The following is a 27,442-nucleotide window of genomic DNA, read 5'->3' on the forward strand; positions in this document are numbered from 1 at the left end:
CAATAGCATCGTCGATCTCGCGCCCAGTTCGCCGCTAGAGTAGCCTGGAGGCCGCCGCGTCCGCGGAGCCCGGCATGACAAATCCGAGTCGTCCCGCAGTAATCGTTGTGCTTATATTGACCTACTGCATTCTGCCCTCGCGGCCATCTTCACCATTGCCTCGAACAGGCAAGAAAACGACTTCCTTTCCTGGTCTTTTGCTGCCTGGCAGTGGTTGTCAGCCTGATTGTGGAATCGTAAAAGCGGCGCTAGAGTGTATGTCGCAGCGCGGGGTCAGAGCATTGATATAGTCGTTCCGGCCAACTCTGAAAACAGCGCAGGGTTCAAGCACGCACTGCCCGGGATTACGAGGTCCTACGTTGCGCTTGACACAGGCAAGAATATACGCTCGAAACCAAGGTACACACCCATAAAATCAGACTTCGTTGGAGTCTGTCTGACGCTCTCGAAACGCGCCCCTCACCCCTCACAACGCCCTTATAGCGCCAAGGATTCACTGCCTGCCTGCCTGCCTGCCTGCCTGCTCCTCCAACGCCTTCCCTCGTTCAACATCACTGCCCCTCAATCGCCCCGACGGATCACCACCCACACCATGTCCCAAATCACCCAACTCGCCTCCCGCCTCTTCACCGCCAACGGCTTCTCGCCCGTCAAGACCCTCCCGACAGACAAACGCGTCCGCGGCTTCCTCAACCAACACCTACTCTTCGACACCACCGCCGCCCTCCTGGTGTGGGAACACAAATTCTTCCCCCAGTACTGGATCCCGCGCGCCGACTTCACGGCCGCGGCCGTCTTCGACAAGGACCAGCCCGTCAGCGGCATTGAGTCGTCGACTTATAGCCTGACGACCAAGGAGGGGCAGGAGAAGAAGAGCGTGCCGGCGCTTGTGGTGCCGGAATCGTTTGACCATGAGTTGAAGGGGTTGGTGAAGGTGGAGTTCAAGAGCATTGATGCGTGGTACGAGGAGTTGGCGGAGGTGTTGTTCCACCCGAAAGATCCGTTTCATCGCGTGGATCTCTTGCCGAGTGGGAGGCAGGTGAAGGTCGAGGTCGAGGGCGCCGTGGTCGCGGATACCGCGGGTGAAGGGGGCGTGGTGAGTTTGTGGGAGACGAATTTTCCGGGCAGGTGGTATTTGCCCGGGACGGCGGTGAGTTTTTGCAATGCCCCGGCATCATCAGAGCTCACCAGGGCTTTCCTTTCCGTTGTGAGGTTTTAAGATTTTTGCTGATGGTCTTGTGTGTGTGTGTTTGTTTAGATTCGGTGGCAGTACCTGCGCAAGAGCGACACCAAGACCGGCTGTCCGTACAAGGGCCAGGCGAGCTACTATGATGCGGTCGTGGATGGGAAGGAGGTCAAAGATGTGGTGTGGTACTATGAGAATCCGACGCAGGAGTCGGCGGGTATCAAGGGCTTGTACTGCTTCTATCCAGACAAGGTAAGGACTTGGGTGGATGGAAAGGAGATCGAGCGCGTGGGCATGCCGAAGCCGAGGATTGAGGGAATCAGGGCTGCGAGGGAGAAGCCTGTGGGCGAGGAGGTGAAGAAATCGGGCTGCGGGTGTTGAGGGGCTCGTGGTGTAGATATGGGAAGGATGGCATGGGGATGATTTTGAGACGGGCTCGGATATGGGATGCAGACATATTGTTGCCATATTAGGTTCATGCGCTGGCGACGAGTGCTATAATCAAAATGGTAGAGTCTACTGGTCACCCACCAAATCCCCGAGTGACAGGCCTGAACGCTGTGCATAACGCCACCGAATACGTAGTCGCTTCTCCGCTCAAACGCCCCGTCGTGTCGAAGCGATGCTCAAGTTCCTACTCCATCACCATTTGTGTGGTTAACCTGACGCCGTTGTATCGATATCAATCGCTTTGTGCCGTCCTTCATTTTCTAGCACATAGCTCAAACCCTCTGCATGCACAATTTTACCGGCGGCCTTCCAGACCGTTTCCCGGTGGAAAGCGAATGTTGGCCGCTTTCAGTGCTCCGGACATGCCGCGCCGGTCTGTGCTGCTTGTGGTCTTGACTTGGTCTCCTCACCGTTTCCACCCACGAGCTCATCACGACTTCCCGAGCCTCGCCTCCTCCGCCTTCAACCTCTGAATCAACTTCCCTCTTAGAAAGTCACTGAGCTGCACCACCCCATCCCGGGTGCATACCCGATACGTCCCACTCTGCTGATAGTCGCCCGTGCCATCGGTAAAAGTGCCGTCGGCATCCACTTCCAGACTCCCAAAGATATCTTCTGGATCCGGGATCCTGCCAAAATCAGGCGGATGCCTCAGGTCGTATACGTGGATCCAGCCGCCGCGCCCACCGCCGCCGTGACCACCCTGATCGCTGGCGCCGGCGGAGCCGGTCTGTTGTCGCCGCTGCGTCTGCGCCAGAGGGATCCCGCCGGTCGAGGTGGCTAGCGCGGTAGCTTCGCCCCGCAGTTGCGGATCTTGGTGGCCGTGCTCGGCAATGGTGGAGTGGAGGAGGTCGAGGAATCGGGGGTTTTCTTGGACTGAGGAGGGGTTGGGTGGGCTGGCGGTCGTAGTGCCGATGGCGAGGGAGGCATTAGGTGGGGACGTGGGTAGAAAGGTGAGGAGATGTTGTGCTGGATTATTTGGGTCGGGAAAGACATAGACATGGGAGTTAGAGGGGAGGGTGGAGAGGGCGCGCAGGCGGAGGGAGAGGGGGGTCGAGGCGGTAGTTTGCCGGAGGGAGACGCGTGTCAGTGAGCGGAGCATCTTGCTGATGGTGGCCTGATATGATACGGAGTCTAGATAGCCATGGACGCACTGGTTTTGAATAGGAGGGTATACTGATGCGGGTATAAATTATTCGGAGCTGCAGCTTCGTCACCATTCAAATGACATCATATCTCGACGCATGTCAAGAAGAATGCTTCTTCCCTTACACCACTCGTCTCTGATCGTTTCTCTTTGAAAACAAAATTGACCAGAACTTAAGATCAAGACCGAAAGTGTGAGGGGTGGCATTTGAATTAGCCATGATTATGACGGTGCAGTCCAACAAGTAAGGAGCTCGGCGTTTAACGGCGCCCGCCCGGGCCCTATGATCGGCTTAAGGACCAGTGGGTTGGGAAGAATCGCATAGAATGACACGAACCGGGGGTATGGAAAAGTTGTGTTGATATATTTGAGCTACCTGGCAAGCCACCCGAATCGTCAATAGCCTTGTGACTCTCTAGCCACTGATGTTGTCATCAAGGACCTGCTTCAGTGCCACACTTCTCAAACTCTTCTTTCCAGACATTAGTATAGATACTTCGAGCTCCTTCTCTCGCCACTGATGAACGTCTAGTCCGCCTCTTTCAGACCACTTGACCAAGCTTCGGTAAGCGTTGGCCAGCGGTACAGCGGTCAGGCCCTCTTTCACCAACAAGCCCTGCAGCTCCAAAAGCTCAACGACCGCTCCGCGGCAAACCTCGACTTGGATGGTCGCGTCATCCTCTTCGAAAGCCTTTTGCCATTTCTTCTCCAGACCCTTGACGGACGAGACGGCGTCTCTCATTGCTCTTCGTCGTTCATCGCTCCTCGTCCAGAAATCTGTCTGTGGCAGACACGCCTCACACGTGCACCTGAAACCATAATGCAGCAGGTATTTCTGCTGTCGCCTCCTCGACGTCTCGAAAATGCTCTTGTCATAGTTCGACAAGAGTTCCTTTCCCTTTGAGATCGCCTTGATGGCATAGAACCGCATCTGGCCTCGACGATGAGCAAGGGAAGGTGGTAAGAACGAGAAGCAGACGTTTGGTACGCAGCTATGGTTGATCCGAGAGGATAGTTTGCCAATGCACGAGCCGCCTTCAAGTGTGTTATCCGATACTTGTGCACCAACAAAACTTTCAGTGCTGTAGCAGTTGCTGTAATAGATCGAGACCGTTGTACTCATGCGGCTTTTCTTGGCATCGAACAAGGCACCGTACGCCTTCTTTTCTCGCTTGCTGAGCGCGGAGAATGCGGCCTCGATAGCCTCATATGACTCCTCGAGCTCCTTGGACAAAGCGATAAGAGGTTCCTCGGCAAAAATCAGAGTGCCTGGACGGATGCGGCGAGCCGAGAATAGTGCTTGGCCACGGTCGGGCGTGGATTGTATCTCGCAGCACGGAGTAGTGCTCTCGTCATCAGATGAAGGCGTCGATGATGCCGCGGTGAGGGAGGTGCTAGGGATAGAACCCGTAAAGCTGGTCGAGCACGGAGTGGTGGACGCAGACTGTTCATCTGGGACAAACAGGCGTGCGCGGTCAGTGTTCAATCGGCCTAGCTGCTGTGACAGCTCGCTCTCCATTTCTGTCCACTGCATCGATCAGCCATCAGTGACAGCTATCGATGGGTAGAAGGAGGGTCAGAACATACCAATTACAGACTCGTTGTACACTTATGCAAACACAGAATCCTGCTACCCACCGTATATACGTTTTGTTGCCGGACGTGGGTGCTTCAGAAGGATTTTCCGCGTCTGATGTTCAGACTCAACATATGCCAAATTTCGTCGGTGTGGCGTGTGGTCAGAGATAGTGAGGGTTTGACGCTTGCTTTCGTATAGACTCCATCTTGACGGTTTGTGATTGTTGGGTGCCGACTGGCTGCGTCGAGTATAGCAGAGGGTAAGCCTTCTCTGCGATGCGAGATGATGAAAGAAGAATAGAGATACGATGAGATGAATGACGCTTATATTGTGAAGTAAGGACGGGAGGATTGTGGACAAAGCGGTCTAGACACCGCACAGAAGTCTCCTATATCGGATCCCGAGTCAGGCCGCCGATGAGTGGTAGGGATCCGCCCGAGAAAAACGAGTCAGGACCCCCCCTTTGACCTGAGCCCTGCCTATAAATCCGTTGCACCCACCAAGCCCGTTTCACGAACCTGAGATGAGCTGCTGTTATATACAAAACTCGCCAAGAGTTCTGTGAGACTAGACCATGTCCCCAGGATGTACTGGAGTCTTGGTTTGAACCGGTAAGGTGCTTCTTTGCGGATAGGAGTTTCTGCTCAATAGCTTCACATCCGTTCTCTCCTGTAGGTTCAGAGTCCACGCTTGCTACCCACCTAGCAACGTTAATCAGAGCTTTGCGGGGGGAGGGCTAATATTGGCTGACATATATTACCTATTCAAGAGTAGTTTGGTCTCGTCTTAGCCTTGATATGGCCAGCAACTCTCTTGACATTTGATGTCCGTTTGCTTCTCTTGACGAGTTGTTCATTGCCGGTTATTACCAATATGAGGGAACATGCTCAATATCTCTTTAGTCCTGTATACAAGTGGCCCTCCCAGCTGACGATCGATCACCCCTCACCCTCTGTACTTCGAAGCACAAAGCAGCTACTCGATTGCTACTTGGCGAAGGCTTTGTTCCATGGAACGTCGGAGCGCAAGTCTGCAAAGTCACTGCCGTCACTATCGTCAGATAGCGAGTCGCGAGACTTCCTGACTGGAGCCGCCGGCGCCAATCCTACTGAAGACTCGCTCTGATTAACCATACTGTACTCATCGCAATCAAGGTCGTGACGGTGCTGCACCTTCCGGTCCATGAGCCAGTCGGTGTTGTACTTGGCCATGGTGCCGGCGGCCGCGCTCTCCTTCTTGTAACTCTCGCGCAACGCGATCTTCTCCGCCGTCTCGCGACGCTTCTGCTTGCGCGCGTACCGTTCGAACACGGGCTCGGCGGCCAGTACAGACGCGCCCGGGCCCATGGTGACGACTCCGGCGGCGATGCCACCGCCCAGGATGGCCGCGCGTACCGCCCAGCGGCTTGCGCGCTGCGTGCGGTGCTTTGAGAGAATCTCGTCGCGCTTGCGCTTGTACTCCTGAAACAGCTTCTCATCGAACTTTTGCTCCAGGGTTTTCTTGGCGGCCGCGAGTTCCTCGGCCTGTTGGTTCATCTGTGCGAGCTTCTCGAGGTTGTCGGCGACGACTTTGCCAGCGTCGGTTTCGCCGAGGCTGTACTTTGGGCCGTCGGGGTCGACCATCTGTTCGCTTATCTTGGGCGTGAAAGCGCGACGGAGGTGGGGTCGAATGATCTCCAGGCCAGATGCCTTGCTTCGGTGGAAGCGGACCATTTTGGCGCTGTACGAGCTCTCAATCATGGCTTGAAAGAACTGTGGCCTGGTGCGGAGTTGATTCTCGCGGCCCTCTTCGGCTTCGGCGTTGTTGGTGCAGCCCCATTTGGTAGTTACGAGGGTGCAATTGTCCCACTTGTCCATACCGATCATGTTCTCGAGCATACGAAGATTTCGGAGACCAACGCCGCCCATGCGGGCCTTGGTAATATCATGGAGATACAAGACCCCCGCTATAGTATTCTTCATTTTGTAGAGTACATTGATGTAGGTGGCGATTCGCGACAGGATCTCGGCATCGTTGGCCACACCATCGTCGAAGCCTGGAGAGTCGATGAGATGGACCTCGTAGAACTCGCCATGGTAGCTGGTCTCAAAGGAATAGTCTCTGACCTCTTGGGTGACTTGAGAGTACGTCAGCTTGTGTCTCGACAGAACCTCTTCTCAGAAATGAACCCACCACAGTCAAGCTCATCGTCCTTTCCGATCGGGATGCTGTCGTCGCCCGTCACAATGGAGATGAATGTGCTCTTGCCAGCTCCTGTGAGGCCCATAACCAGGATGTAGACTTCTTTGACATTCTCAGCCTCATTGGACGGCCTCAGGGTCTTGCGCAGATGGTGTTTCTGCTGGCTTGACCGCGTCTGGCTGGGAGATTTGGTCGCCATCGCGTTGAGCTCTGCTGCTATGAGTGCCTCAGAGGAGAAGTTGCGCAACCCATCGCTGCGGCTGAGACAGATCTTTGTAGGTGCTTGCTCGATCAGTCGCACGGTCAGGCTGCAAGAGACCGAAATACGGACATTTCGGCCCTTCCAGACAGGTTCTACCAGCAAAGCGGCGCCCTTACCGAGACGCCTCCTCGCAGACTGAAGGCTGCTTGCTGCAAAGCCTTGCTTGTTTTCAGATTGGTCTGATGTCTCTTACCCAATTGAAAGTCGATCACAGGAGCGTAATTTGCAACCTTCACCGAGTAGTCGCAAGCCCACTCGTGTCTAAGTATGGTGACCACCCGCAAAGAACAACCCACAAGCAGATTAGTCCGGCTGTAGGCTGGGGCTTGAACCTCATTCCATGCAGCCCAACGCCACAATCACAACGCCAAAAACTCCAGCCTGGTAGCGATGCTTCTAACCTCGGCGACTTGCTTTAGCCAACATGGTCTCTTGCTCAAGTATGAAATCGGGTACCCTAGCTCTGAGCTTTGGACCGACCTTCGAGAGGCGAGCGACACCTAGCAAAGGGCTCGTCTGTCTGGTGCTCAGCGATGCCAAGAAAGTGCAGGCGGGTATTCAAGAGGCTGATTGTGGTTGACCACCGTATATTCCGACGAGGACACTGCCTCATACAGCGGACCACTGGACGCGAGAAAACGGACAGTAGCAGGATACCTCACAGCACTTGCGCAGGGCCATCTCACCAGCAACGGTATGCCATGATCTATCAAGCCAAATTTCAAGATGCAGAGACCACTCTCCGTGGGGATAATTGACGCAACTGTCAAAATATTGGCCCCAATCAATCAGTTCTTGCCGTTCGTTGCCCCTCTGCTTCCCCGACCCCAATTTTACTCACGCCGCCCCCAGGCTGGGCCAGTTGGAGTCGGCCGTGACCCAAGAGGCAGACATGGTGCTGGCTGACCTCGTCGAAACGTGGCTCGGAATTACATACGTCCGCCGCTGGAAATATGAGGCGGACCTTGTCTAGTAAAGCGTAGTAATGGCTTCAACACTTGTAAGAACTGAAGACCCAGCCCCTCGGGCTTGTAGACCACCTCACTGCGCCGCCTGCGCAGTGGCCGTCCAGTCGAAGACACTCCCTCTGGGCTGGAACGCGGCCGGTGTCATGGGCTTGTTGTCTCTGCCAATGCTCTCATCAGCCTCTCCTTCATAACTGCCCCAACCACCTCCACCTGGGCTGTGGATAACGATTCTCTCGCCGGCTTGCATAGCCAATTCCATCTTGCCGCCAATGTTGATTGTCCTTTCTGTGCCATCCCTCTCCTTCTTGATGTACAAGTTCAGTCCAGCATCGCCGGGCTCTCCGCCTTGCATACCGTATGGCCGGTAGACTCTGCGTTCACTGAGCATGCTGGCCGACAGGGGCATGCGGAACTCGATCTCTCGTATCGTACCATCGCCGCCTCTGAACTTGCCCTTGCCACCCGAACCTTTGCGGATGCTGAACTGCCGTAGAATGATGGGGTAGCGTATCTCGTATACCTCGCAGTCGGTGATCCTGGTATTTGTCATATGGACATGTGTACCGGATGTGCCATGCCAGTGGGGCCCTGCACCACTTCCGCCCTGTAGACACAAGTTAGCTGCCATCAGAACAATCAGAATAGACCCAAAATACACTTATAGTCTCACCGACGCCCCAGCCTTTGGCTTCGTTGCCTTGGGAGTCCTTCCCGCCCATGCCAAAGGAGATAATATTGCAGTCTCCCTGACTTGCAGCACAGGCACCAAAGGCACCGAGGATGACATCCGTGATACGCTGCGATGTGATAGGATTACCGGCGCAGACAGCAGCATGTCCTGACGGGTTGAGCACTGTTCCTTCCGGGATGATGACATTAATCGGCTCTAGGCACCCTTGGTTGAGAGGAATATCGACGTTGATGAGAGCCCGTAAGCAGTAGATGATGGCGGAGTGGGCGATGGCTTTCGGTGCATTCAAGCAATTGAAAGTCTCTCTTCCTGTGCCGGTGAAGTCGAATTCAGCGTTGCCGGAAGCTCCATCAATGCGGATCTCCAAGCGAATCTCGGTGCCGTCGTCCATGAAGTCGGAGAAACGTAGAGGCTTGTTCTCGGTGGCGACAGCTGTCTTCTTGAGGAAGTCGCGGACTGATACCTCAGCATTCGTTTTGATGGCTGCCATGTAGAAGTGAACCACCGGGAGTGTGTACTCATCGATGAGCGTCTTGATTAGTTGGGCACCTTTTTGATTCGCCGCGATTGCTGCCTGAAGATCGCTGACGTTATCATTGTACGTGCCTACGAGTGGTTAGCAAAGGTAACAGCACTTGTCTCGGATGGTGGGGGGTTGGCGAAGAGAGAAGGGGTTGGGATGGGATGGGGCGATCTGGGTCAGGCATGGGCTATAATGAACTCACGCGTAGCTGAACACGCCGGATATTGAGCAGGCTCGGTGCAGAGGAAGTTTCGGACGAGTCCCTCGTTGAAATTGCCTTCCGAGACGATCTTAAAGCCCATAGTCATTGCACCCTCCTCGTACAGCATCTTGCTGTCAGAAGGCATAGAGCCCGGTCTTGTGCCACCAATCTCGGCATGATGCCCTCTAGACGCAACATAGAAGATGATCTGTGCACCATCCTCGCTCCAGACCGGGGTGATGATTGTGATGTCGGGCAAGTGTGTGCCGCCAGCCAAGGGGTGGTTGGTCAAGATATGATCACCAGGCTTGAGATCTCCTGCGTAACGCTGATGTTGATACCGTACGGCGTACTCCATGCTGCCTAGATGCACCGGCACATGCGGTGCGTTAGCAACTAGACGTCCGTCGGGCGAGAAGAGTGCACACGAGAAGTCCAGGCGTTCCTTGATGTTTGTTGACACAGATGTTTTCTGGAACATTCGTCCCATCTGTTCAGCAACGCTCATGAACCTGTGACCGAAGATGCTCAGCCTAATTGGGTCCACAACCTCCGTTGAGCTGGCTGAGACAGTTCTTGAGGTAGGCACATCGAGAACGACGTGACGCGGAAGGATTTTGGCTGTAGATTCTGGCTCGACCACAATGGTTTGCGTGTTGTCAAGTATCACACAAGGACCTGCGATCGTGGCGCCCGGCTGCAGCTTCTTCAGGAAGAACACCGGTGCTGTGACCCTGCCCGTAGACCCAAAATAGATGGAGGTGGAGTTGTCCTGCTGATCTGCATTCACGGGGAAGAATTTGAGTGACCTCAAAGCATCGTGCGGTGTCTCGGGTGGCATTGCCAGGGATTTGCCTACTCCCCGAACACGGATGTCTTCGACCAGGATCTTTCGCTCGGAGAAGGTGAATGTGAACTCTCGATGATGATCCTCGATGAATGCCTTCTTGAAGTCGCCATTCTCCGGCTCTAGTATCATGAGGTAATTGTCTGTGCCCTCATAGCGCAAGTTCAAGTAGACTTCGTAGGCTATGGAGGCCTCGGCAATGCCATCGTCTACCAGCTCCTTCCGAACCTTGTCTTTCAGTGTTTCCGTACGACTTCGTAGCTCTGCCATTGAGGCATCGTCTAGAACACTTGATGCTGGTTGCTGCGTTTCGTGCACAACATCAGCAAGCGCCATGCCGTAGGCCGAGAGGATGGAAGAGTATCTGTGGATGACGACTGTCTGAATATAAAGCGATGATGCAATGGCGCACGCATGCTGTCCACCAGCACCACCAAAGCACGCAAGATTGTGCGCAGAAGTCTCGAAACCCCGAGCTTGAGTGATCTGGCGGATGGGCTTCGCCATACTTTCGTTCGCGACGTCCAAGAAGCCAAGTGCAACTTCCTCGGCAGTCTTTGACTGTCCAGTTTCTTGATTGATTTGCTCAGTGAGTGCCAAGAACTTTTGACGAGTGATCTCGACATCAAGTGGCTCATTCTCCGATGGGCCGAAGATTTTGGGGAAGTATTCCGGCAATAATCTCCCAAGGAAGAGATTGGCGTCGGTCACGGTTAGCGGTCCCCCTTTCCGGTAGCAGGCTGGGCCTGGGTGTGCTCCTGCGGAGTCTGGTCCGACAACGAACAAGCCATGACGCCAGAAGAGAATGCTACCTCCACCAGCTGCAACGGTGTTGATGTCGAGCTGAGGTGCCATAACTGTGATGCCAGCAGTGGTGTTCTCAAAGGTGTGCTGGAATGCACCATCGTAGCGTGAAACATCTGTGCTAGTACCTCCCATGTCAAAGCCGATAACAGGAGTCTTCTCTTGATCGTCAAAGGAGGTCCTAGCAAAGCCCACGACACCGCCGGCGGGGCCAGACAGAATGGCTCTGAGTCCAGTGAACTTCTCAAAGTTCACGAGACCACCATCGCTTTGCATGAATTCGCAACGGGTGTCATCAGAAGTCAAACGACCTTTGAAGCCCGAACGGAAACTCTCAATATACTGTTTGATGATGGGAGTCAAATATGCGTCGACGGTGGCAGAAGCCCCGCGTGATGTGAGCTTGATCATAGGTAGCAGCTGGCTACTCAAAGAGATCTGAGTGAAACCAATCTCTTTGGCGATGCGCTCGATTGCCAATTCATGCTCCTGAAAGGTGTAGGAATGGGCAAGCACGACAGCGATTGAGCGGTATCCGGAGTCGTATAGCCTTTGCAAGTCGTAGCGCGTCTTGCTCTCGTCCAGCTTGTCAAGGATACGCATGACATCTCCACTGATGCCTCGGACCAACTTGGGATCCGACTCCAACGCCGCTGCCAGCTTTTCTGGCTCTGGAAAGGGGTTCTGCTTGTAGTCCTCGTTGGTAACGCGCTCGTCTACCTCGACCACCTCCTCAAAAAGGACTCCCGGCCTCTGGATGTTGAGATCGAACAACTTCGGCCTCGTCTGATCGCCGATAATGAGGCCGTCTTTGAAGCCCTTGGTGATCAGCAGGGCGATCTTCTCACCCTTGCGTTCCAGTAAGGCGTTGGTGGCGACGGTTGTACCCATACGAACATTGAACTCGGAGAAGTCGTGGATATTGAGCGGTTCATTTCTTGGGAGCGATTTCCCTGTGACTTGTTCCAGGATCCGCCGGATCCCCTCGATCGGAGCGTCGGCATAGTTGGCCGGGTCTTGAGACAGCAGCTTGACCACGACGTCTTCCCGGCCTTCGACAATTCCGAGGCAGTCGGTGAAGGTACCACCTCTATCAATCGCAATCTTCACTTTGAGACCATCAGCCTCGACATCCACGCGATGAGGTGCCATGTTCCTAGTGCAGTGGCTGAGCCTCTATCACAGACCTGGCGAGGAACGACAGCCGGCTTATATTGGATGCATAGATGACTGCGAGAACGGTGGGCCAAGTCCGGCTCGAGTGCCGGGTTGTAGAGTGGAGAAAGCGAGTGAGATACTGGTACTCAATACTAACCGCCATGACAAGCGTCCCATATTTCTTCATAAGTCATAACTTACTGACGCTGATAAGCAGATCGGTCGCTTTCTGGACAACTACCCGTGGACGAAAAGATTGGAGTCCAGTGGCCGGGCGTTGCACCCGTGAAATCACCGGCGCGGGCAACGCCAAGATTACTGCCATCGTCAGACGGCCAAATTAAGCACAACTGGACGCAAATGGTGAGGGTAAGTTGTGTCATGACGAAAGCTCTCGACTCCGGACATCTCCAAGCTCCAACAGTGCCCACGCTTTGGCTACTATCAACCTTCGTCTTCCCCGGCGGCGGGAACGACACTATCAAGGCTCCACTTCGCACCGACCTTCCTCATGATCTTCGTGCACAGCTGCCCAGATGGGCCTGGCTGCGCGTGGGCTTTGTGATCTTTGAACCGTTAGATATCCGCCCCGTGTGGCGGGCCATATCCTTGCATGCTATCTCACACCAAGCTGGCCATCTCCTTCTGGTGGTGATAAGCTACGCGAAACGCTTGGTTGCTAATGTTTACCAACCGTTCCATCGTATAAAGATGTGGTAGCCTGCCCCGTGCCAGTCAGCCTGTCGAACCAAGCCGAAATTCATAGCTCTCCAACACCCCTCACTTACGGTCAATCGAATATGGAGCCAGACAAAGTGTCTAACGAGGAGAGCGCTCACTCCACGGGCAATGAGAAGCTCAATGTCGGCGAGGTCAGCGTCGAGGTTCCGCGAGGCCGCGCCGATGCAGATGTCGCGGCCAAGTTTCTGTCAAGCCTGGATCCTGCCATTGCGGAGGCACCCATTACAGACGCCGAGTTCAAGAAGGTCCTGCGCAGGATTGACTTCATCATCCTACCTATGATAGCCGCCACCATCATCCTCGCGGCTGTCGACAAGGTCATAATATCCAACGCCGCTATCTATGGCATGCGTGAGGACACGAAACTCGGCCCTGATCAGTTCAGTTGGGTAGGAAGCATCTTTTACTTGTAAGTCACTTGGTCTCAATAACAGGTGCCCTTCTGGGCACCAGTCTTGGCATTTGAGACGGCTGTACTGACCCGATCCCTCGACATTCTACAGTGGTTACCTGGTCTTTGAATATCCTTGCGCAGTCCTCATCCAACGCTTTCCAGTTGCGAAGCTGCTTTCTGCCGCTTGCTTCGGCTGGGCCGTAATGATGCTGTGTATCGCCGCGACCCAGAATTTCGCTGGTCTCGCAACCTGCCGCTTCATCATGGGAATGACAGAAGCCATGGTATTCCCAGTCTCCAGCATCATGACAGTCATGTGGTGGCGACGATCTGAGCAACCTATCAGAGTAGCGTTCTGGTTCAATCAGGGATCGTCTATCTTCTCTGGCATCGTGTCCTATGGGATCGGGCAAACAAACGTCTCCCTAGCACCCTGGCGCCTCCTTTTCATCGTGCTCGGGGCTTACTCCATCGTCTGGGCCGCAATTGTCTGGATTTGGCTACCAGACTCGCCTACGACGTGCCGCTGGATGTCGGAGCGCGAGAAGTACATCTGTCTGGTCCGCGTCAAGGCCAACAACACGGGCGTGGAGGACCGCACGATCAAGTGGTATCAAATCCGAGAGTGTCTCCTTGATCCCAAGACGTGGCTATTGGCTATCTTCTCCTGCGCCCAGAACATTCCCAACGGTGGACTCATCACCTTCGCGGCCATCATCGTCTCCGGCTTGGGATACAGCAGACTGAATACCGTCCTGCTCGGTATACCGACGGGAGTCTTGGCCACTGTATGGCAGTTGATGCTTGCCTATCCATCGTCCAAGATCAAGAACTCACGCTGCATCATCATTGCACTCGCCAACTTGGTGCCTATGATCTGCGCGGTGCTCATGTGGCAGCTTCCCCGCAGCAACCAGCAGGGTCTCCTGGCAGCATATTACGTGTTCTACAGTAAGTTTACCAGTCCAGCCAATCTCCAGCGAAATCGTGCCCCTCATACTTCTCGGGTTGAACATCTTTACTGACTCCCATTTCCCAACGTTACAGCCTACTGGGCGCCCTATGTCCTAAGCACGAGTCTCCCCATGGCCAACACCTCCGGCCACAGCAAGAAGGTGACCATGAACGCCATCTTCTTCCTGGCCTACTGCCTCGGAAACATCCTCGGCCCCCAGGTCTTCCGCGCGGACGACGCTCCCGACTACACGAATGGATACATCGGGCTGCTGTGCTGCATCGTGATCGCCATTGCATCCATCTCCGCTTACGGGTACTTGTGCTGGCGGGACAACAAGATTCGTGACGCGCAGCAGGGTGCTGTCCAGGGCGCTGAGATCAGCACCGATGCCGCTTTCACGGATTTGACGGACAAGGAGAAACCGGATTTCCGTTATAGCTACTAGATAGGCCTTTTGCAGCAGTAGTAGTCTTTGTGACAAGGAGAGTCAATGGTCAGCCTGGTAGACCTTCTACCACGCATACTGTGCCATACTGTTGTGTTGATCTCAGGCTATCCCAGTCCACAGCACTAGCATTCCCTGAAGACTGCTGTCGAGTCTTTACTCTCAACACCCTGCTGGGTCAGTCCCGCACGTGTCCCCGGATCTCCATGTGTCTTCGCCTCACCCTTCGGACCCACCATTTGCGGTACCCGTAAGATTAGTACCAGAGATACAGATACGAGCTGGCACCGGGAGCTTGGATTGCCGCACATCTCGGCCTTTGGCAGACAACCGGCTTCTAGTGGGTCATCGGCTCACAGTAGGTGAAGGTCATAGCGAGACACCCCACAGATAAGAGCGCGCGAACATGTCAAGCAATGCACTGGGTATCTGTCTTTTGGTGTCAGAGCATTGGCTATACAGCAAGTGAAGGTCATAGCGAGAACACCCCTTAGAGAAAAGAGCCCGGAACCGCCTTAGCGGGCAGCGGGAATTGGGGGGGTGGGACTGGTTCTAGAGCAGTCGGTACGTACCAAGTAGTGAAGGTCGGAGCGAGGTTTTGTACTCCACTTCTGCGTTTTGACTTTCAATTGACCCTGCATTGAATACCGGTGCTCCGTATTTTGGGGGTCAGACCCACACTCGGACGGTGCATGGCAATACTAGCATACTAGCATACTTGGCGCCGACGTCGGGGACACGAATGGCAGACAGAAAGGTCCAGGGTATCACTGTCGGAAGCGGCCACGGCGACTCACATCTCCGTCTCGTGCTTTCAATTAAGGGAGCCTCCAAAGGGTTGCAGCAGTTACTCCACTACACGGACCCATGTACGGCACGATGTGAATGTAGAAGGGCGAAAAACGGGGTCGACCTTCCGCAAAGTCGAGGAGAGACCTCCCAGGGAAACAATATGTCGTGATTGTGACTCTTGAGTGGTATGGTGAGAAACTACATCGGCACCCATAACACAAACGCATCTCAGAACTTGTCTGGCTCAGGATTTACATACAAAATAGATTCAATCCCTTCCTTTCCAGCCTATCGCGCGCACCGCCGTCGGCACTCCTCCCATCAGCCACAGTCCCCAATCAGCAGAATGAAGTCCGACACGCGTATCCTCATCATCGGCGCCGGCGCCTTTGGCACCTCCACCGCCCTGGCTCTCGCGCAACGCTCCTATACCGACATCACAGTCCTCGACCCGCACGCGCTGCCCTCCGTCGACGCCGCCGCCACCGACATCTCCAAGGTCATCCGCTCCGACTACAACGAGCCGCTGTACGCGCGTCTCGGGCTGGAAGCCATCGCGCAGTGGCGCTCCGACCCCCTCTTTCAGGATCTGTACCATGTTCCGGGATGGATCTTGAGCGCCCGGGAGAAGAGCGTGCCGTTTGTGGAGGGCAGCGTGCGCACGGCGCAGAGGATGGGTGTCCAGGTGGAGAGGCTGGAGAAGAATGAGGTGAGGAGGCGGTGGCCGTTGGTGACGGGGGATTTGGAGGGGTGGAATGCGAACGTGTGGAATCCGATGGCCGGGTGGGCGGAGGCCGGGGAGGCGTTGAGGAGGGTGGGAGTGGCGGCGCAGAGGAGCGGGTGTCGCTTTGTGAGTGGCGAGAAGGGCAGGGTGGTGGAGCTGGTCTACGGGGAAGACGGAACCTGTAAGGGCGCGAGGACGGCCGATGGGACGGCGTACGTGGCGGATGTGGTTGTGATGGCGGCTGGGGCCTGGACGCCGGGCTTGCTGGATTGCAAGGGTCAGTTGACGGCCAAAGGCCACAGTGTGATTCACATCCAGATGGGAGAAGAGGAGGCCAAGCGCTACGAGAAGTTGCCGATTATGGATAACCTGGAGTTGGGTTATGTCTTTCCGCCGAACAAGGACCGGAAATTCAAGATGGCTCATGGGCAATTCGTGGTCAATACCATGGCAAGCCCGAAGACGGCGGTAATGACGTCGTTGCCACATACATTCGTGGAACATCCCGAGGATGATCTGCCGCCTGTACTTCAGAGAGCGATGCGAGCGAATTTGCGGAAGATATTGCCAGAGCTGGCGGACCGGCCGTTTTGCTTCACACGCCTGTGTTGGGACGTTGACACCGCGGACCGGCACTTTTTGGTCGCACCGCATCCGGAGCACAAGGGCTTGTTTCTTGCAACCGGCGGATCTGCACACGGCTTCAAATTCCTGCCTGTGCTTGGCAAGTACATTGCCGACCTGCTAGAGGGCAAGCTGGAGGATGGCATCAGGAAAAGCTGGGACTGGCGCCCTGGACAGGTTGTTGAGAAAAGGGATCTTGCGCATATGGACGATGAACTTGAGCTCCGGGATCTGGTGGGATGGCGGGGTTCCAAGAAGGAGAGACTCACTATCAGGCAGGCGAGGCTGTAGATGATGAATTAGAGTCCTATACCCATCATGTGAGACTGATCCTCCATCCACCCAACATGTTGAGTATGCGTTCCCACTCGTAGGTATTTGGCATGGAACTGCCGAGTGCCAACTTTGGTAATGCTACCTGGTTTGGTGATACTCTGCGTGTAGGCTGCCCACGATCTGCCTTTGCAAGCTTGCTCGAGGGCGCTGAAGTCTCCTCGTGGCGCAAGTCTCGCTGACGCCAAGTCATCTCTAAGACCTGGCGAGCAGGTGCGATATTACCGAACCTTTGCTGTTTCTCCATCAACTCGAAGATCATGAGCGTCTTGACTCTCTCCAAGTCATCGTCTGCGCAGCAGCCGGCGATAAACAGTGGCCATAAGGGTAGACAAGCCATATGATGCACGTCGGGATTTGAGTCCACTAAATTCAGGATAGATGTGATGTAAGCTGCTCGTTCGGAAGGCTTGAAGACCTCATTCACGACATCGCTACCGAGTTGCGAGTTTCGTAGCACTTCGTGGAAGAACAGCAAAGCCCCAATCCGATAGGTCTCTGCTGTAGCCAGGATTGCGATGCGCTCACGTCCAACGACAATGCTGCCGTTCAATAGGGGAATCTCCTGCACTAGTTTGTCCAGACGTCGTTTTATCTGGCGAGCTATGATAACTCTCGGGGTCTGAACACTGAGCTCGGCTATCTCATTGATCAAGAGAAGCAGCGCGTCCGAGAAACCCATGTACAAGTTGATCTCCTTAGAAGACGATAGATAGGCCGAGATGAACGCTGCCGAAGGTGAGGAAAAGTCCCGATCCAGCTCACCGTCGGTCTTTGGCAGAGGCTCGCTGGCAAGTTGTTGGCTGTTCCCTTTGCAAGCGTTGCTATCGCCACCAAGTCCGATGTCGTCAGTGTGAAAGGTAGTCTTGGCAAGCACTAGGTGGAAGACGAAGTATTGAGTGAAGAAACGTTCCAGGCTATGACTTTGGGAATGACTGTTGCGAGTTAGTCGTTGGTGATGCAAAAGTAGCCCACGGAAGCCTTTGAGATGCTTGGTCCAGGAAGGGCGGCAGCCATCAGATATGTCAAACCAGCAAAGCATTAAAACCAGGCCCAGAACCTCGTCCATACTCGTCGCGTCCATATCTTCCCGTTTGATCAGATGCATCAAGTGTCTCAGGGCTTGGCGTTGATGTTCTAGCGCAAGTACGGCATATTCTGCCGAAGAAAGACGCAAAGTATTTGCAGATATCGCCAGCGTTGCATGAAACATGCCTCGAGATTGCAGCGCCATTGGCAATAGGACTTGCCGGTATGGATTACTGATACCCTCCAGAAAGACACTTGACGGACAGATAATGGACTCATAATAAGCCAAGAGGCTGTAATCGCTTGCCCGAAGAGTGCTCACAGGCATGATTGATAGTGAACCAGGGATTTGCTGAAAAAATGCATTGGGGGCCGCGGTAGCCTCGATACCTTCTGCAACAGGCATCATAAGGTCATCGTCTGTGTTGCCGACATCATCCACGGAAGACTGCGAAGTATCAAGTTGGTAGTGGAGGCTTATGTCGTTATTTGTAGTATTCAAGAAATGAAGGGCGTCGAGCTTTGGGAATGGGTGACTGGTCAGAGAATCGTCCAGCGCCGCGCTATCGCGCAATCGCCTGCCTTTCTTTGACCAGACACCCTCCCGGCCATGGCATAGACCGCGAGCTAGGCTGTCTTCCTTCCATACTAAGCGCAAGTCATACAGACATTGCGACCCAGATTTGGTACACTTGTGGCATACAGGTCGTTCCTCTGACGACTGGTCAGCGCTTTGCACTACCCTGGGCCTGGGGCTACTCATACCGTCACACTTCACCCGGCGTCCGCGACAAGTCCAACATCCTTGACGAGATCGTGAAATCCGCTGAGACCTCATGTCCCGTCGCGCGTCATGGTTTCACCAGACGTCGCTCTTGGTAAGAGTGAGTCACTGATAAGGCAATCAGGCGACCAAATAGGTGGCACAGAGGCAGCGAACTCCTCAAGTCAATTGCTGGGCGAAAGATCGTTGAAATATTAGATAATTCGAGGTTTGAGCAGACAGCCTCGCGCACTGTACACGATAAGATCAAATGATCGAAGCACGAGATCATACAGGAGGGGGTCTCACGGCCCCAGACTTCCCCACAATCTGCTCGTCACGTGTGCCAAGGCGCTAGCCCATGGTGGCGATCTCCGGCGGAACTGCGACTGCGTTTCACGCGTATCTCGACGGTGATCATTCATCGTTTGTCTATCCCCGCCTACTCCCTCCTAAAGGTGCCGGTGTGCCACGTCGAAGACTGGATGACGCCCAAGAAACACCACATTCACTCGACTATCAAGATCGAAATCACAACACCACAGTGCCACTAGCGCTTAATGACGGCTTGCAGTGACCACGTCTGACACACGAAACCTATTCCGACCATTTGACAATGCCTCCATTGCCCGGGGCGACGAAAGGCAAACACAAAAGTCGTGATGCACGGAGGTCGAGGAGTCGGAACACCACGCCATCTTCTGTCATCAGCGGCACCGCACCATCCAACCCCACTCAAACGCCCCTCCTCGAACTCGAAACCTCTAAATTGCTCGTGGCGCATCATCCACAATACACCGAGATACTAGAACAGCTCGAGACGAAACCCTCTAACCTCGAGCCGAAGCGCCTGCAAGATATTATTGAGCAGTTGAAAGTACTGAGCGAATCTGCCGAAAAGCGCGTGGAATCCTGTGAGCGCGCAGTCCGCCTTATACACGAGCAGATGCGCGATGTCGAGTTCGAGCAGAAGGAACGCGACCGCCTGGCGGAACAGAACCGGAGAAGTAAGACCAAGAAAGAGGAATCCTCGAAGAACGTAAAGGCAAAGAAGCGCAAGGACCGGCCATCAAGCTCGGATGGCGTCGAGATCAAGAAAGAGGGTAAGTGAAATCTCCATTTTTGGTGCTCAGTTGCTTTTTGCACTTCACCCGCATTTCTTTCCCCTGATCGCATGAGTATTCCGCTGATCCAACTGCCGCAGAGGAGCCGGCGAAAATCAAGGGCCCCCGTGCCACTGGCACGCCTGGGCCGACTGACAGTCCCTCACCCTCAAAGAAGACGAAATTAAGCCCCGGCACCTCGTCTCTCTCAGAAGTTGCCGACTCGCCGGCCGGAAGCAAGAGTCCCGTCTCCAAGAAATCTCCTGCGCCATCCGATGTTTCCATGTCAGAAGGCGAGGACAATAGAGTCATTCACAAGACCCCCGCTGTCCCGCAACAAGGTTACTTCCCGGATCCGCTGGCGGAGGATCCTACCGTCTACCACATTGAAGAGGTCACACCGACCATGCCAGATGCTGACAAGAAGCGGATATACAGTGTCACAGCGTACCCGACCAAGGATTTGAGCGATCAGATTGCAGGGCAACCCCCCGACAAGGATTTCAGCAATGCTAAACCAACCAATCAAGTCGCAGCGACAACTTTTCTAACTTACGCCGAACCTTTTCTTCGGCCTCTTACTGAAGAAGATATCGCATTTTTGCGCGAACGAGGTGATCGGACCACACCGTTCTTGGCCGTGCCTCGAGGAAAGAGGTCCTATCAGGACATCTGGGCAGAGGAGGATGGAATGATAGTGGATTCGTCCGAGAGACCTAGTCTGAACCAAGGTCGTGGCAGCCTTGAGCAACTCAATGATGAGACGGCAGCAACTGACCAGATATCGACTGGTCCACTGGCATCACGACTGCTGTCACTGCTTAAATTCGAGCATCGCTCGGACCCAAATGAACACGGCCTGAGCAATGGCTTGGACTTCATGGGCGATGGCAACGACACGATGGATCTAGACGGTCTTGCCAACGGCAATGATGGGTCTGAGAAACCACTCCCCCCCGCGGCGGCAGTAGCAGAGCAAGCAGGCTCCAAATCTTCGCAGCGACTGGACTACACGCAGAGCGAGGAGCGGATCAAGGCAGAGCTTCGCCACCTCGGCCTTCTGGGACAAGAGGAGAACATCGATTACGATGCACATCACGACGACGACATCAGCGAGAGACTGCGGCTCCTCCAGAACGATCTACGACGGGTCATGGTTGTCAATGGAGCACGAAAAGCCCGTCTGCTTGACATGGCAAAAGAACGTTTAGCTTATCAAGAGTACAGCACCATTCATGAGGACCTTGACAACCAAGTGCAACAGGCATACCTGAAGCGCACAAGAACGCTGGGTAAAGCGAAGAAGGGCGGGCCCGGCGCGAAGCCTCGGCCCGGACATGTCGCGTCGGCGGCGGCTGGTCTCGCTGTCAACAGAGCCAGAGATATCGGTGACAGTGCGAGGATGCTCATGGATCGCCGCAAGCGCTGGGAGAATTGCATCGGTCCGGTGTTCAAAGACATGAAGCGGGGTGTACCCGATAAAGACACCACGGTGTTTGACAGCGAAGCTATGAAGCCGTACGAGCGAGGCGAACTGGAAAGCCTCGAAGAGGACGGTGATTAGATACACTTCAGGCAGCATCTCAATAGCTGAGTGTGACTGGCACGATGAGAAACGACGTCAATTTAACAGACACCCACAATCGTGGCCGAGTGTTGGAGTGCATAATCTAATAGTAGTTTTTCTCATGAAATTGTGTCTGCTCGGCCGAGGCCTGCTCCAAAACATCAGGCAGTGCAAACGCACCATGCATCCGAAGCCGCACCCCGAACCCCCGGGTATCGGAGGAGGGGTATCAGGACCGTCTTGTACTTTTGCTGCTTGGCATAAATCCCACCACGCTGCACTCACAGTGTGCCCGGTTCACGAACCGTCCCAGGTCGCTTGATCTGACATCAGTTCGACCCTGCACACCCATCGAAGCCCTCAGAGTACGGCACGCTGCATGACCATCGACTGCCACCGTCGAAGGGCTTTGAGGAGCGGCCATGCCTCCACCGAAAACGCTACTGCGTGTGTCGCGTGCCGCCATTGCCGAGTTCGCGCATGATCAGTGGCGACGTCGCAATTCTCACTCGCATCGCCTTCCCAACTGATTCTTCCGGCCAATGGCTTTCCCTGTGTAAGTGTCACCGCACGGAAATTGCTTTATATCCGCTACTTGTTCCTACTGGTTCGTATGAACCCTGCTCTTCGATAAGCCACACCTAGAATCGTATATAATGATTCCATCTCGCCGGCCCATACGCTAGCGCGATCTTCACATAAGCTTGTTCGGACCAAACATGAACCCATCTCTATCAAGAGCCAAGACCAATCCTGACCCTATACCTATAGCCAGCTCGTCTCAGCGAAGGTCTTTCAAGCGATCACAATCCGCTCCTGAGGATGAGCTTCGTGAAGTGATCACGGCACATTTCATCGACGACTATGGCGCCCATCACTACAATCCAGATGCTCATTCTGAATTCGAAAATGAGCCCGTCTCTCGAAGCACCACGGACGAGGAGAAGGCCGATTTAGCCTCGGTTGATGAGGACCGGGATGGAATCCGCAGCCAGAGCGACCTCGACCTGGAGAGGGGTCGATCCAAGTTGACAAGGGAGAAGAGCACGAGGTCGAGGAGATCCGACCGAGAGAAAGACATCTATCTGGTAAGCATTGAGGCCATCAGACTCGCGACTAGCCTACTGACTGCTCACAGGTCACCTGGGACAACGATATAGACCCCGACAATCCTAAGAATTGGACGTTCAAGAAGAAATGGGGTGCTACACTCATTGTGTCTGTCTTCACGTTCATTTCTCCTACGTCAAGTTCTATGTCTGCCCCGGCTCTCCCACAGATTGGTCGGGACCTAGGAGTTTCCGACTCGACCATCCTGTCCTTACTGATATCCATCTTCGTCCTCGCCTATGCCATCGGGCCGCTTTTCTTGGGGCCGCTTTCGGAGATCTACGGCCGTCGCATTGTTTTGCAGTTGTCAAACTTGTTCTTTCTCGCATTTGTAAGATAATGCCCCTCTTTTACTCTCCGTGCAGCTCTGAGTAGCTCGCAGAACATAGGTTGTGGATTCGCGACATCCACCGGCCAGCTTATAGCCTTTCGCTTCCTCTCGGGTCTGGGTGGCAGCGCTCCTCTAGCAATCGGTGGTGGTATCCTGAGTGACTGCTGGTCAGCCGAGCAAAGAGGACAAGCTGTTGGACTTTACTCACTTATGCCGTTACTTGGCCCGGCTGTCGGCCCTATAGCCGGAGGCTGGATCGCCGAGAAAACAACCTGGCGCTGGTGTTTTTGGAGTACGAGCATCCTCACCGTCATCATTCAAGTTTTTGGCGTCATCTTTCTGCGTGAAACTTTTGCGCCTGTCATCCTCGCGTGGCGAGCCAAGAAGATCCGCGAGGAGACGGGCAATAACCGATATCACACCGAATGGGAGACTCCTGACCGAACGATTGGCCAGGTATTGAAGGTCAGCCTTGGACGTCCCTTTCGACTCCTGGGGACGCAACCAATCATTCAGGTTCTGGCATTGTACATGGCGTTCATCTACGGTCTTATGTACCTTGTGCTCACCACATATCCTACCGTCTGGGAGACAGTCTATGGTCAGAGCGTTGGAATAGGCGGCCTCAACTATGCCTCGCTTGGAATAGGCTTTTTCGCAGGAGCGCAGACCGTGGCTCGAATTAACGATATCCTCTATCGTCGTCTCAAAGCGAAGAACAATGGAGTTGGCAAGCCCGAGTTTCGGGCACCGATGATCCTGCCAGGTGCAATACTCGTTCCATCTGGCATATTCATCTACGGCTGGAGTGCCGAGTACCACACCCATTGGATCGTTCCCAACATCGGCGCGGCGCTGTTTGCTGCGGGGACAATCGCGAGCTTTCAGTGTACCCAGACATACCTGGTCGACACTTACTCGACGTACGCGGCATCTGCGGTGGCTTCGGTCACTGTGTTACGGTCACTGGCTGGTTTTGGCTTTCCATTGTTTGCTCGACAGATGTATGAGAGTCTGGGACTAGGGTGGGGGAACAGTCTACTGGGTTTTGTGGCCATTGCGTTTGGCATCCCAGCCCCATTCATGTTGTGGAAGTATGGCGAGACATTGAGGATGAAGAGCAGATTCGCGAAAGAGTGAGTGAAGGAACATAATTGCGTCGAGCGGATCCAGAATATAGCGTTCAGCGTTGGCGTTGGGATATGGGAAACCGGGCGAGGTGTTTGGCAGGAGTATGTTGCATATAATATCTGACAGACCAATTTGACTCTTATGATCCCGCCACAGCGTTGAGCCTCGTTCAGCCACCTGCACCAAAATCCCTGGTCCGAGGGAGCGTGCTTCCAGGAAACGGCCTCAAGCGGCGGGGCACACCAGCGGCTAAACAATCAAGCACCGCACATCTCCTCCCAGGACTTCTCCCCACCTCCGCCATCCACCTGTTCGTTCAGGCAGGAGAACAAACTGCATCTCCGTCCACGTCATTAGCACCTGCCTTCTTGGAGAGAGGAGTTGCCCGTCCACGCTATGCCATCCGGAAGGCGCGTTTCGTTATGGGTCGGGCCATCTGTGACCTTGTCGGCAGTTACGCGATACTTTTCATTGTCAAGACTTATGTGGTCTCCCCTCTAGAGATTAGATAATTTTTTATACTGCTTTTATCATATCTCGCGTGTCACGCGAACCATTCTACATTTCCGTCTTTCATCCTCCTTCTCCGTCGCAGTCCAGATCTCTAGTATTTGCAGTTTTTGTTGGCGACAAGCGTCGTCGTGTCATTCATCCTGTTGATTGATCATGGCACCCGTGAAGCAACTCTCCGCGCAAGCGGTTCACCCTAATCCCGACTCGGTCTTCAGTCCGTTCCCGAGCAGGCGGAGTGTGGTGCACAGCACGGGTGGGATGGTGGCGTGTACGCAGCCGTTGGCCTCGGAAGCTGGACAGAGGATTCTCAAGCTGGGTGGAAATGCTGCGGTACGTTTTTCCTGGCTTGCCGTCGTCCATCCGCTAACATGACTAGGACGCAGCTGTTGCTGTGGGTAGGTCGAGCTCCGGCCAGTTTGCGAGTGTGTTCATACTGATGTTTACAAGCTGCGGCCTTGAATGTGACGGAGCCGGCTATGACGGGTATTGGTGGAGATATGTTTTGTCTCTACTTCGACCACAAAACCAAGTCAATACGCGCTCTCAATGGCTCCGGACGAGCTCCGCAGAATACGACGGCGGAGCAGGTCCGAAAGGAGCTCGAAATAAATCATGGCAAGATACCGGCTTCTTCAGCTCTTTCCGTCACCGTTCCGGGTGCTGCAGCTGGATGGGTGGACACTTTTGAGAAGTTCGGCAGCGGCAAGGTGACCCTGGAGCAAGTCCTGACGCCAGCTATCGAGCTTGCCGAGAACGGATTCCCGGTCAGCGAGTTCAGTGCCAAATTCGTGAGTTCAGCCGATGACAATACGATACCGCTAACACCGAGTAGTGGGCTCAGGGTGAACAGGCTATCCGCGATGCCTCACCAAACTTCCGGGAGATATTGAAACGGGACAAGGATGCGGAGAACTTCGTTCGCGCTCCTCGCGCCGGAGAGATCTTCCGCAACCCCAACCTGGGCAAAACGTTCCGTACGCTGGCAGCCGAGGGAAAGAAAGGGTTTTACAGCGGTCGAATCGGCCAAAGCATTGTTGACGTTCTCAAGCAGCGTGGAGCTCATATGGAGCTGTCTGATCTTCAGCACCATCTTGACAAAGGGTCTGAAGAGCCTGAGCCAATCTCGATACGTTTCACGGGACAAAAGACTGGAGCTCCCGGCCATCCTGCAGCGGTAGGACTGAAAAATCGCTACATCGAGCTTTGGGAGCACCCGCCCAACGGTCAAGGTATCGTAGCCCTGATGGCACTCGGTATCTTTCAGGAGTTGGAGCGCACAAAGCAGATCCTCCCTTTCGCCCAAGAAGATCACAACAGTGTGACATATCTGCACGCTGTCATCGAGGCGCTGCGTATCGCCTTCGCTGATGCGGCGTGGTGGGTCACCGATCCTGACCCAGAACACTCTCATGTCAAACCCCTCGAGCTGATCGACCCGACATATCTGGCGGAGAGGGCAAAATTGTTCGACAAGGAGAAGTCTGGCAACCACTCATACGGCAAGCCAAGTCCATCGCCAGCACAAACCAACAGTGATACGGTGTACTTCGCCGTGGCGGATAAAGAGGGCAATGGAATGTCCTTCATCAACTCAGTCTACTCCGGATTCGGGTCGTGCATTGTTCCAGAAGGTTGCGGTTTCACACTGCAGAACCGTGGATCGACGTTTGATCTCGGCCCAGAAAATCACCCCAATCTCTACAAAGGCGGCAAGCGCCCATACCATACCATCATTCCAGGCATGTTGACGCATGGTTCCGAGTCGAGTGACGAGCGAGAGCTCCATTCAGTTTTTGGAGTCATGGGTGGCTATATGCAGCCTCAAGGGCACATGCAGACCTTGCTCAACATGGAAGTGTTCGGCATGAATCCACAGCAGGCTCTGGACGCGCCACGCATATGCGTTGGGGCGGGCATGCCGGACCAAGGTGATGGCAAGACTGGTGGGCAGACCGTGTACGTGGAAGAAGGCATACCAGATGAGGTCTTCCAGGGATTAAAAAAGATGGGTCACCAGGTGGAAATGTTGTATGGCTGGGACAGAAGCATGTTCGGCAGAGGTCAGATCATTAGACGACATATTGACGAGGAGACTGGATTGAGAGTATGGTCGGCTGGTAGCGACATGAGGGGCGATGGATGTGCTATGCCTGCGTAGAATCATGTATTCGATGCGAAGCCAGTCTCGACACGATAGTGATGCAACGTGTTTGTATTTGCTACTCCAGTTCATGCTCTCAAAATGCACACGCAGAAACCACTGCCTGTTGTCGCCTTGGCAGTCGAGCCCGAGACCGAGCCCCTCACTCAATGCCCACCGATCAATGACGCATCTCTGCCCGCCGATCCCAGAAGATCAACTTGCCAAAAATCCAACTCGGCAGACCCCCCAAAATAGAAAAAGTAAGTCATCGCAACACTTTTTCGCATCATTGCTGAGAGCTGTGAGGTTCGAACTCACGCGGACTTGCGTCCAGTGGAGGTTTTCACCCGTTTCCAGACAGAAATCAGGGTTACTTAAATCCACCGCCTTGAACCACTCGGCCAAACTCCCTGTAGATAGGTCGATAGATAGGTCGCGATGGAATTGGATTGAATTGAAAGGAAGGATGGGAAATGTGTGCGCGAAAAGGGCACCATTTTGGGCCAAATCTTGGGATGTAGTGTATATATAGCGCATTCAATGTGGGCCTGGAAAGATCGGGATCTAGGGTTAGCGCGAGGGGCATGACGGGCGTCTCTTAGGGGCCGATTGGGGAGAAGCTTCATTGGGCGAATCGGCGCCGGCGAAGATCGACAGTAGATAGAGATACCAACGCGGGAGTCTGAAGGCAGAAGGACACACGTGCATATGTCACGATGGTTATCACACCTTCCAACTCCATC

The 27,442-nt window shown here is 54.4% G+C and overlaps 11 protein-coding genes and 1 non-coding gene across 12 annotated transcripts; 6 read left to right on the forward strand and 6 right to left on the reverse strand.

The window, feature by feature from the left end:
• Positions 1 to 592: 592 nt before the first annotated feature.
• On the forward strand, positions 593 to 1,567 carry HMPREF1541_07669 (uncharacterized protein; the record flags this gene model as incomplete). Its single annotated transcript, XM_008721993.1, has 2 exons — positions 593 to 1,150; positions 1,259 to 1,567. The coding sequence occupies 2 exons, from the start codon at positions 593 to 595 to the stop codon at positions 1,565 to 1,567; spliced, it is 867 nt and encodes a 288-aa protein (XP_008720215.1).
• Positions 1,568 to 2,066: 499 nt separating this feature from the next.
• HMPREF1541_07670 (uncharacterized protein) lies at positions 2,067 to 2,738 on the reverse strand (the record flags this gene model as incomplete). Its single annotated transcript, XM_008721994.1, has 1 exon — positions 2,067 to 2,738. One exon carries the CDS (start codon positions 2,736 to 2,738, stop codon positions 2,067 to 2,069), a length of 672 nt encoding a protein of 223 aa, XP_008720216.1.
• A 460-nt stretch (positions 2,739 to 3,198) lies between these two features.
• On the reverse strand, positions 3,199 to 4,302 carry HMPREF1541_07671 (uncharacterized protein; the record flags this gene model as incomplete). Its single annotated transcript, XM_008721995.1, has 1 exon — positions 3,199 to 4,302. The coding sequence occupies one exon, from the start codon at positions 4,300 to 4,302 to the stop codon at positions 3,199 to 3,201; it is 1,104 nt and encodes a 367-aa protein (XP_008720217.1).
• Positions 4,303 to 5,348: 1,046 nt separating this feature from the next.
• On the reverse strand, positions 5,349 to 6,742 carry HMPREF1541_07672 (uncharacterized protein; the record flags this gene model as incomplete). The annotated part of the gene is made up of 2 exons (XM_008721996.1): positions 5,349 to 6,478; positions 6,535 to 6,742. 2 exons carry the CDS (start codon positions 6,740 to 6,742, stop codon positions 5,349 to 5,351), a joined length of 1,338 nt encoding a protein of 445 aa, XP_008720218.1.
• A 1,104-nt stretch (positions 6,743 to 7,846) lies between these two features.
• Positions 7,847 to 11,992, reverse strand: HMPREF1541_07673 (uncharacterized protein; the record flags this gene model as incomplete). Its single annotated transcript, XM_008721997.1, has 3 exons — positions 7,847 to 8,377; positions 8,430 to 9,070; positions 9,190 to 11,992. The coding sequence occupies 3 exons, from the start codon at positions 11,990 to 11,992 to the stop codon at positions 7,847 to 7,849; spliced, it is 3,975 nt and encodes a 1,324-aa protein (XP_008720219.1).
• An 806-nt stretch (positions 11,993 to 12,798) lies between these two features.
• HMPREF1541_07674 (uncharacterized protein) lies at positions 12,799 to 14,536 on the forward strand (the record flags this gene model as incomplete). Its single annotated transcript, XM_008721998.1, has 3 exons — positions 12,799 to 13,148; positions 13,243 to 14,084; positions 14,181 to 14,536. The coding sequence occupies 3 exons, from the start codon at positions 12,799 to 12,801 to the stop codon at positions 14,534 to 14,536; spliced, it is 1,548 nt and encodes a 515-aa protein (XP_008720220.1).
• A 1,138-nt stretch (positions 14,537 to 15,674) lies between these two features.
• HMPREF1541_07675 (uncharacterized protein) lies at positions 15,675 to 16,967 on the forward strand (the record flags this gene model as incomplete). Its single annotated transcript, XM_008721999.1, has 1 exon — positions 15,675 to 16,967. One exon carries the CDS (start codon positions 15,675 to 15,677, stop codon positions 16,965 to 16,967), a length of 1,293 nt encoding a protein of 430 aa, XP_008720221.1.
• Positions 16,968 to 16,992: 25 nt separating this feature from the next.
• Positions 16,993 to 18,444, reverse strand: HMPREF1541_07676 (uncharacterized protein; the record flags this gene model as incomplete). The annotated part of the gene is made up of 1 exon (XM_008722000.1): positions 16,993 to 18,444. The coding sequence occupies one exon, from the start codon at positions 18,442 to 18,444 to the stop codon at positions 16,993 to 16,995; it is 1,452 nt and encodes a 483-aa protein (XP_008720222.1).
• Positions 18,445 to 19,417: 973 nt separating this feature from the next.
• HMPREF1541_07677 (uncharacterized protein) lies at positions 19,418 to 21,468 on the forward strand (the record flags this gene model as incomplete). The annotated part of the gene is made up of 2 exons (XM_008722001.1): positions 19,418 to 19,904; positions 20,006 to 21,468. 2 exons carry the CDS (start codon positions 19,418 to 19,420, stop codon positions 21,466 to 21,468), a joined length of 1,950 nt encoding a protein of 649 aa, XP_008720223.1.
• A 722-nt stretch (positions 21,469 to 22,190) lies between these two features.
• Positions 22,191 to 24,052, forward strand: HMPREF1541_07678 (uncharacterized protein; the record flags this gene model as incomplete). The annotated part of the gene is made up of 3 exons (XM_008722002.1): positions 22,191 to 22,559; positions 22,610 to 22,912; positions 22,964 to 24,052. The coding sequence occupies 3 exons, from the start codon at positions 22,191 to 22,193 to the stop codon at positions 24,050 to 24,052; spliced, it is 1,761 nt and encodes a 586-aa protein (XP_008720224.1).
• Positions 24,053 to 24,709: 657 nt separating this feature from the next.
• Positions 24,710 to 26,714, forward strand: HMPREF1541_07679 (gamma-glutamyltransferase; the record flags this gene model as incomplete). The annotated part of the gene is made up of 4 exons (XM_008722003.1): positions 24,710 to 24,886; positions 24,933 to 24,951; positions 25,004 to 25,344; positions 25,389 to 26,714. 4 exons carry the CDS (start codon positions 24,710 to 24,712, stop codon positions 26,712 to 26,714), a joined length of 1,863 nt encoding a protein of 620 aa, XP_008720225.1.
• A 278-nt stretch (positions 26,715 to 26,992) lies between these two features.
• Positions 26,993 to 27,110, reverse strand: HMPREF1541_07680. Its single transcript has one exon. It is a non-coding gene; the product is annotated as a tRNA-Leu (tRNA).
• Between the last annotated feature and the right edge of the window lie 332 nt (positions 27,111 to 27,442).

Source organism: Cyphellophora europaea (assembly GCF_000365145.1).
Source record: "Cyphellophora europaea CBS 101466 unplaced genomic scaffold supercont1.7, whole genome shotgun sequence".
Classification (NCBI taxonomy): Eukaryota; Fungi; Ascomycota; class Eurotiomycetes; order Chaetothyriales; family Cyphellophoraceae; genus Cyphellophora; species Cyphellophora europaea.